Source organism: Dinoponera quadriceps, unplaced genomic scaffold, assembly GCF_001313825.1.
Source record: "Dinoponera quadriceps isolate SergipeBrazil2010 unplaced genomic scaffold, ASM131382v1 scaffold8419, whole genome shotgun sequence".
Classification (NCBI taxonomy): domain Eukaryota; kingdom Metazoa; phylum Arthropoda; class Insecta; order Hymenoptera; family Formicidae; genus Dinoponera; species Dinoponera quadriceps.
The window spans coordinates 2,785-13,090 of record NW_014562257.1 but is presented as its reverse complement, the minus strand read 5'-3'; the positions used below and the strand labels follow the sequence as shown (position 1 = coordinate 13,090).

The following is a 10,306-nucleotide window of genomic DNA, read 5'->3' as shown; positions in this document are numbered from 1 at the left end:
ATTATATTTAAATTTGCTTTCGATTAAGTCATGTCTCATGATGGTAATCGACCTGGAACAGACCCAACATAAGGCCCAAAGGCAAAAATCCACCTTTTTACCGTCATATCTCAACCCTCAAGACGGTTGGGCCTGTTCGAGGTCGATTACCATCATGAGACATGACTTAATCGAAAGCAAATTTAAAAACGAATAAAATAAAAAAAAACAAAAAAAATCGCAGGTGGCGTACTTTGCGAAATTTCGATTTTAAACTTTAAAATCTCAAAATAAGAGTGAAAACTACCCCCTAAAATTTTATAAATATTTTTTTCAGATTCTACGGGAAAAATGCTATAAAGTTACAATGGTTTCAGATTTTTTTTATTGGCACGACGACAACGACGAGAATTAAGAAACTGGTAGTCGAAGCAAAAATTCGAATTTTATGACAGCCATAGAAGCTCATGGTATGGGTGAAAAAATCCGAAAAAATTCGACAAATGTTTTCTAAAATAGTACTACCGATTGCCATAGGTTTCGATCAAATCTAATTTTTGAGCGTACCCCTTTCACATGGAATGACCCATATATATTAGGTGAAGTAAAAAGTTCTGAGCGTTTTCCGCTAGATGTCTTTAGTAAGCCATATCTCACGATGTATACATCGCATCGGGTCATACTATACGTCGATTTAAAGGTGACATTACGCTTCAAAAAAAGTTCTGTGACAGTTTTGTGTTTGGTCAAGGCAGTNCCGGATTAACGGCCAAGAAGGTTTTGCTGTGTGTTTGGTGGGATTGGAAAGGAATCATCCACTATGAGCTGCTCCCATCGGGCAAAACACTCAATTTGGACCTCTATTGTCAACAACTGACCAGATTGAAGTAGGCGATCGACCAGAAGCGGCCAGAATTGGTCAATAGGAAGAGTGTTGTGTTCCATCGAAACAACGCCAGGCCGCACACATTATTAACGACGCGCCAGAAGCTCCGAGAGCTTGGATGGGAGGTTCTATTGAACCCACCGTATAGTCCAGACTTGGCACCAAGCGATTATTACCTTTTCAAGCATTTGCAAAATTTTCTTGATGGTACAAATCTGGCCTCAAGAGAGGCTTGTGAAAATGAGCTGGTCAAGTTTTTTACTAATAGGGACGAGGACTTCTTCAATCGCGGAATTATGAAATTGCCTTCAAAATGGACAAAAGTTATCGAACAAAACGGCGCATATTTGATCGAAATCAGATAATCTTATGTTAATTTCATCGTCGAAGTAAAGCGAAAAAACGCTCAGAACTTTTTACTTTACCTAATATATAATTGTAGTTTTTTTATTTCAAATATATTGCAATGCCAATTGTTTTATCATATAAATAAAATCGGAAGAATTTTGTGTAAAAATATACTAAAAAAATTATATATATATGTGTGTGTGTGTGTGTGTGTGTGTGTGTGTGTGTGTGTGTGTTATTAATATTTTTTATACTATTATTATTATTTTTTTAAATATTCTGAGAATATTTTTATAATATGCCAAGAATATTATGTGAAGTGGATATGTAACATCAATTGAATATTCCTATGATGTTAATAAATATCACATAACATTCTCAAAATATTATAAAAATATTATTTTAATATTGAATAATATTTATATTATATTCTATGAATATTACACGCTTATAGGGAATTATTTACTAAAATACTGTGTAAATTTTAATGATAAGTCGGCACGAACTTTTCTATTGAACTACTATATCTACAAATTATATATTCGATAACCAAAAGATTAAAGATGTATCTTTTTAAATTGCATGTATATGTGTCGTGATATATGCATAAACAGGGTGTCCCATTTTAACATAGACATCAAAATATCTCAAAAACAAAGCATTTTCGAAAAAAATATTTCAAATAAAAGTTGTAGAGTTTGAAGAGGGCCATCAATTATTTAGATTTTGGGAGACGGGATCAGATAACCTACACCGGTGATTGGCTAATTTAATATAAAATGTTCTAATTGGTGGTCCAGCAGAAAAACTCTAGGCACTGGTGTGAATGTGTGCTGTTCCACCGTGCGCTAACGGAATCCTCCCGATTTTTGGTCCGGAACTCACTTTGGGCCCAATAAGTCCCAAAATTAATTTTTTTCGTTGGAAACGCCTATGTTTTATTGCAGATTCGTATTCTATGGAGAAAAACAAGGAAGTTTTATTTCCTAATTTTTCGCTAAATCTCCAATAGACGCATAATAGTATTCAAAGTTCTTATTTTGAAACACATTCCGGCCAATGAAAGCAAGATCGGAAGACGATTCAGCCAATAAAGGCAAGATAAGTAGACGATCAACCCGAATATGTTCTTGGAGGGTAATATTGGGGGAATCTCTAAAAGACAATTTTATTTCTTTACCGTCGATAGCACTCATTGCTAATGTACGAATATTTCATTCATATATCATTACAGGACACATGTTAAAATATTGCAGATGTTATTCAAAAAAACTTTGTATTTCTTTTGACCGTCTATCAAAATTCGTTCCTGTTACTCCTGTATATCTGTTACCCTCCCTTGCTTTCTTAAGAAAAAAGAGGATAATATCATTCAATTACCAAGTTTTCTTCAGATAAATCTGTCATGCACCAATTATTTTTATTTAATTATTTAATTATTTTTTATTAATCACTTAATTAATAATAATTTAATATTGTTAAATCCGGGTTGTATTTTTTATTTGAAAAATGATAAATTATACGCCAAATGAGTAGTGAACATTCTGATTATTCTTAGTGAATGTCAGAGTAATTACGGACGTGCTTCACATCTTTATTCTGAGCGATATCCTTCACCGGCATCCGAGTGTTCAGGAAATAATAAATATAGAGAGAAGATCTCATAGAATCCATATATCGCCAGAGACAAAAATAGGCTTCAAAACTATAAAGATCCTAGATTTCTCAGAATATTAAATATGATCCATTTGAATCCACATGTCGACACTCGTTAAATGTAACGAAAACTAAGAATTCCTTGATCTACGATTAACCGGATATTCCAATGTTTTAATGCAGTTCAGTACCGTTTTAATAATCTTTTCGATACCTTTCTTACCACGTCAATCTTGTGCAAGAATTAAGTGAAAATGACCACGTACTAAGAGTTTGATTTTGTAGTTAGGCACATTGGAAGAGAAATCGATTTTTTTTTTGATGTTTGTTTCAGCGACGATGCAACATTTCTAAGTATCTGGAAGTCTCAATAGACAATTGTCATTATTTTCCAGTATATTCTCATTGATGCCGATAAGTGCTCAATCAACATCATTGGAACTTCTATGTTTAAATTGAAATATTTTATGGTCAGATTATCAGGTCACATTTTTTCGAACATATTATAAATGGCCTAATTTACTTAGATTTTCTTCAGAACCATTTACTAGGATACCTCGAGGACATTCCGCTGAATGTTCGCCGATCTTGGTTTCAACAGTAATGGTACTCTTGCACCATCATTCGAGATGTTAAGATATTCTTAGATGCAGAATTACAGAATTGTTGGATAGGCCGACAAGAATTAGTTTTGTGGCCTCCGAGATCATTGGATTTTAATCCTTTCGACTTCTACTTGTGGGATGCGTGAAAAATGCTGTATACGAAAATGAACCAACTGAATAGCATCAACCTGGCTTGTCAAGCGATAACTCCACAAATAATCAGATCAGTTATACAAAATTTTAAATGTAGACGCAATTTGTGTTTAGAGAGTAACGGTGGACACTTTAAATTTGATAAAGACAGAGTGACGTATTAGCAACAATTAGGTGAAATAGTCCATAATCCATTATTCATCGTCATCGGCTACACCATTCCCTGATCTTGCCTTCATTGGCTGGATCGTCTCTTGGCCTTGTCTTCATTGGCCGGATCGTCCCATAGTCGTGTCATCATTGGCTAGATCGTTCACTAATATTGCTTTCATTGGCCGGAATATGTTTTAAAATAAAAACTTCGAGCGTTATTTTACACATTAGAAAAGGTTTAATGAAAAACGTTGGAGGAGATTTAATGAAAAATTACCAGAATCAAAATATCCTTATTTTTTCCATAGAATACGAGTCTGCAATAAAACATATATGTTTCCATCGAAAAAATCCATTTGAGCCTTGTCGAGTACAAAGAGGATGCCGAATCCAAAATTTAAATAAGCTCATTTAATGGCTCTCTTCAAACCCTACAACTTTTGAAACGTTTTTGAAACGAAGCATTTTTCGACCCGTACTTATCGAAAATTTTTTGTTCAGAATTAAATTTCCTACAAAATCTCAAAATCTAGCTGGAACGTTCGGGGTAACTCTGTACACACACACGCGCACGCATGTACGCATGCACGCACGCCTATACACGGACCCATACACGAGACTGTCTGATGCAACTCTTACAGTAAAATGTTACTGGGAAAAGTACTAATGATTAATCACTGGTCAATATTTCAATGATTTTTTGGCGAATTATTAAAAGAATTAATTACTGCTATTACAGAATATTGTTTTCAGCAAAATTATGTTGATCGAAACGAGTTGAAACAAATTAATGTTAGATCATATTTTTTTTTAAAGTACCGCTTTAATTTTTGCACTTTTCATCTCATAATGATCTCATAATGATCGAACAGAATCTTTTGATTTCTACGAGGTTTGTTTAAAAAGTATCGCGAATTTCGTGTTTTTTCAAAAATTATTTATTTATTCATGAATATCTATTTTGTCTCCTTCAAAGTAATCCCCATCAGATATTATACACTTGTGCCAACGTTTTTTCCAATCCTCGAAGCACTTCAAAAAATCATTTTTTGTGATCTTGTTCAGCTCCTCCTTCGATGCCGTCTTTATCTCCTCAATCGTAGCGTAGCGTCGTCCTTTTATGTGCCTCTTCAGTTTCGGCAACAAGAAAAAGTCACAGGGGGCCAGGTCTGGGGAATACGGTAGCTGCGGCATCATTAATGTGTAGTTTTTGGCCAAAAATTCGCGCACAAGCAACGATGTGTAAGCAGGGGCGTTATCATGGTGCAAAAGCCAATTTTTGTTCTTCCACAAATCCGGGCGTTTCTGGCGGATTGCTTCGCACAAATTGCGCATAACTTGCAGGTAATATTCCTTATTGACCGTTCTACCCTGTGGCAAGAACTCATGATGCACCACGCCTCTGCAATCGAAGAAAACTTTAAGCAAAACCTTCACATTCGACCGAACTTGGCGCGCTTTTTTCGGTCTTGGCTCGTGTGGCAGCTTCCATTGGGATGATTGAGCTTTGGTTTCCACGTCATAACCATAAGCCCATGATTCGTCACCAGTTATGATCCTCTGGAGCAAATTTGGGTCGTCGCGGACAGAGTCCAACAGCTCCCCAGCAATGTTTAATGCGATGCTGTTTTTGGTCGAAATTGAGCAATTTTGGTACGAATTTCGCGGCGACCCGTCTCATGCCCAAATCATTAGTAAAAATCGAATGGCACGAGCCAATCGATATGTTTAGGTCCTCAGCAACTTCTTCAACGGTGATTCGACGATTGGCCAATACTATTTTCTTCACTCCATCAATGTTTTCGTCTGTTGTTGACGTGCTCGGGCGTCCGGCACGCTCTTCGTCGTTCACATCTTCTCGACCCTCTGAGAACATTTTGTACCACCGATAAACGTTGCTTCGGTCCAAGGTAGCTTCACCATATGCCACAGTCAACATTTGGAATGCGTCCGCGCACTTAATTTTGTTAGATTCTTTGATCCATTTTTTGGAATAGGCAAAAATCGAAGACGAGCCAAAACACGTCCAAGCAAAACAGTTGTCAAAGATAAACTGAATATTCAAAATGGCCGAACTTGTCGGCATAAGTGAGAGACATGAGTACCAACATAACGCCACAAAAAAATCGAAAATCGAATATACATAACCCGCGGAAATTCAAAATTCGCGATACTTTTTGAACAGACCTCGTATATTACATCATCACAAAAAAAATACAAATACATTACAAGAAAATATACGCCAAAACTGAGAAGTCGCTTGATATTGTAATAAAAATGCAACAAGCAAATCAACTCGTTGCTTTAGGATTTACTACAATGACTAATTTTAAATGACTAATATTAATGACTAAATGACTAATATTAACCCTTTGCACTCCGGACCTTTTTCGCGCGGCGCGAAAATGGCACCACATGGTGAGTGAGAGTCACCACTGGAGTGCAAAGGGTTAAACGTACTCGTAAATTTTGTTTATCAAGCAATGATAACAAAACAAATATTTAGTATAGTAATTGTAAGAAATATATTTGTAAATCGCACACAAGTTATTTATGCCCAGCTTGTGCCGAATCGAAGAAAACATTTCTTTTTTTATTTAATTTATCAATGGATATATTTTTTATTAATATTTAACTATGAATCTTCAGCAATAAATGTATACAACTATTTTTTTTGTTTTTATATCTCCACAAATATATAAAATAACAAGCCGGATCATATTGATTGTGAACAACACAACCGTACAGTAAATTTAAATAAAACAACAGGGTTAAATAAAGCCCGTGGCATGATTTCCATCTAGCAAATAAACCAGCAGGCAAAAACGTACCGCCTGTCGCGGACATAGAGACATCCTTAATGTACATCCTACATATATATTTCGTTTTTGTTACGATAAATTCTAGATATCATTAAATATCTCATGATATATCTCGTGGACATACTTAAGATCAATTTTTGCTATATGGGATTACGGACATTGTAGAATGATTTTAAGAGAATTGACTAATCACACTCAAATAATCTTCGTAAGGAGAATAATCGACTGTAATTGACCCATTTTTTTACTATTTAAATCTTATTGCGTATTTTTTTTTATGTGCTATAGTACAAAGTCTATAGTATTTTGTTGGAAGTCGTAGAATTTAATGATCGACTTATTAGTCGATGTAAGGCGTAAGAAATAAAAATAATTCATTTCGATTACAATTTTATGTCACAGTTATTATTCCGGAAACAGGTCGTTATAATCGTATCTTGCGCACTTACAGTCATATTATTATAATTATCGTACAATGGAATAGTCTTAATACTATTATGTCTCTTCATATTTAGTCTCTTCATATCTGTTAAAGCTATTGCACGTGAAAAAATTTTAGTCGTAACCAGTAAAAAACACGTGAAAATGTTTTAGTTGTAAAGCAGTAAACAAATCATCAGCAGTAATCAAATTCATCAACCACAGTCGGCTATTTTTCTTACGATTCAAGAATAATCGACTGGCTGGTTGGTCTTTACAATTACGATTAAATTTTGTTCATTTGCAAAGACCTTTACGGTCATTACCGTATGGACTTTTGCATGCATCTTATTTGAAATTTATAACAAAACTCGGAAACAAAAATCTTATTATTTATAAGAATAAAACTTAATTTGTATACAGAAATTTATGTTGAAATTATTTGGAAAAAAATATTTTTATGTGAACATACACAGTTACAAATGAACATATATGCCTTCGTATAAGATTTGATAAGATCATAACTAATTATATCTGATTTCAGATACGATAAAGCATGCTTTGTATTATTTCATCTGGTCGTATTTGAACAATATACTATTTTATCATATAAGAGAAGATTTTATTATATAAAAAATTTTTTTCCAGAAATTTATTCCTACATTTTATTTTTAATTTTAATCTGGACTTTTTAAAAAATAGTCTAATAAAGGCGATGTGGAAAACGCTGTCAAGGAAGCAATAAATCTTGGATATCGACATATAGATACAGCATTCTTCTATGATAATGAAGAGGAAATCGGGAAAGTTGTCCGTGAAAAGATTGAAGATGGTACTGTAACTAGGGGAGATCTTTTTATTACTACAAAGGTTAGATAACATCTGATTAGAATATTTAGTTTCATATTGTAAATTTAATTAACGTTTATGTTATTTACCCCTGCTAGCTATGGAACACTTTCCATAAAGAAGAACTTGTTATTCCAACTTGCAAACGATCACTGACTAAGCTTGGATTGGATTATATAGATCTCTATTTAGTTCATTGGCCGATTGCTTTTAAGGTAAGTATTGAGTAATAATATAGTATGTAAAGATATGATTTGCAATGATTTTTGTTTTTTTACATGTTGTCAAGGTCATCATTTGAATAATATTAAAATAGTTCTTGCTGCTGCTCATTGTTTATTAACACAATTTTAACAAAAAAAGTTAAAGGAGAAGTACGCAATTTTTTACTTAACAGTAATATAAATTTTTGAAAACGTGAGGTTCAATGAAAAGGTGGTAAAAGTTTTCAGCCTGACTAAAAAGAGCAAGAATTGCTTCACAGTTCTATTGTAGTCCGACAGATGGCAATAACAAATGTCTACATCTAAATTTTTAGGTTATTTTGACATCCAATTTTTTATGACAGTCTTCTAAATTGAACGGCTGTCACAGTTTGTCAATAATGGACAAAATCGATCTCTGGTAAAATTCCATTGAAAGGAAAATCGCCAACCGAAATCAAAACCGAATTAGATGCGGTATATGGCGAAATATCTTTTTCGTTTTCCACAATAAAAATTTGGGCTGCTGAGTTTAAACATGGTCGTATTAGGATTATCTATGAAAAATGCTCCGGATATCGAAAACATACAACAACCGACAAAAAGATAGATTTGGTTCACCAAATCGTGATTGCCGATTGACTCTGAACGAGATAGCAGAGACTGCTAATATTTCAATAGATGAACGTGCGCACTTTATCCTACACAAACATTTAGGCATGAGGAAGTTGAGTGCACGATGGGTACTGCGTTTGCTGACCGTGAATCAAAAACGTATTCGATTGAATATTTCGAAATTGTATCTTCAGAGTTTTAAGTGCAATGAAAATGATTTCTTGCGGCATTTTGTAACTGTTTATGAAACTTGGGTTCATCACTATACATCTAAGACGAAATAATAGTCAAAATAGTGGTGTTCAAAGGGTGAACTGACTTCGAAGAAGACAAAAACAGCCTCGGTTGGAAAGATGATGGCGACAGTTCTTTGGGATTTCTACGTGATAATTTTTATCGATTTCTTGGTAAAAGGGAAAACAATAAGCGGCGAATTATATTATACTGATTTATTGCAACGTTTAAGCGCCGGAATTAAGATGAAACTTCCGCATTTGGCTAAGAAAAAAATCCTGCTCCAGGACAACGCACTGGTGCTTAAATCAACCATCGCGATAGCAAAATTGCAAGAATTAAAGTTTAAATTGATTCTCCATCCATCGTACCCTCCAGATTTGGCCCCGTACAGCTTCTTTCTGTTCCTAAATTTGAAAAAATAGCTATCTGGAAAGAAATATTCATTTGATTCTGCAGTAATAAATGCTATAATTAGAACTACTATTTTTCCGTTTTAGACAAATCATATTTTACTAAAGGCATGAAAGGTCTGGAAAAGATCTGGAAAAACGTTGGAATAAATATATTTAATTAAAAGGAGAATATGTTGAAAAATAAATTTCATTTAGCCCAAAAAATATTTTCTTGATATAGCCAGAAACTTTTTAATTGACTATGTGAACATCAACTAACAAATCAAATTTATGCGGAATAATTACGGAAAAACTTCTAATAGAAGATTTCATTAGTACGTTATGTGATCTGTTTAATCTTTTAAAACCTCATTCATTTATAGCTAAATAATAATCATTATATCTTGAAAATCATAGACAGAATTTACACGCTGGTAAAGTATTGGTTTTGTTTGCGAAAACTATGCTTATGTTATACAGAATGTCTCTCAAGATTTTAATTTCAATAACGACCAATGTACAATAATGCTTGCTGTATACGAGGTCTGTTCAAAAAGTATCGCGAATTTTGTGTTTTTTCAAAAATTATTTATTTATTCACGAATATCTATTTTGTCCCCTTCAAAGTAATCCCCATCAGATATTATACACTTGTGCCAACGTTTTTTCCAATCCTCGAAGCACTTCAAAAAATCATTTTTTGTGATCTTGTTCAGCTCCTCCTTCGATGCCGTCTTTATCTCCTCAATCGTAGCGTAGCGTCGTCCTTTCATGTGCCTCTTCAGTTTCGGGAACAAGAAAAAGTCACAGGGGGCCAGGTCTGGGGAATACGGTGGCTGCGGCATCATTAGTGTGTTGTTTTTGGCCAAAAATTCGCGCACAAGCAACGATGTGTGAGCAGGGGCGTTGGTACGAATTTCGCGGCGACCCGTCTCATGCCCAAATCATTAGTAAAAATCGAATGGCACGAGCCAATCGATATGTTTAG

At 34.3% G+C, this 10,306-nt stretch overlaps 1 protein-coding gene across 1 annotated transcript in view; it reads left to right on the top strand.

The window, feature by feature from the left end:
* Positions 1 to 8,101, top strand: part of LOC106751086 (1,5-anhydro-D-fructose reductase-like) — a 12,439-nt gene extending 4,338 nt beyond the window's left edge. The window contains exons 3-4 of the mRNA XM_014631863.1: positions 7,725 to 7,892; positions 7,970 to 8,101. Of these exons, the coding sequence (XP_014487349.1) occupies positions 7,725 to 7,892; positions 7,970 to 8,101 (300 nt within the window). The remainder of the gene's footprint in view (positions 1 to 7,724; positions 7,893 to 7,969) is intronic.
* Positions 8,102 to 10,306: the final 2,205 nt, after the last annotated feature.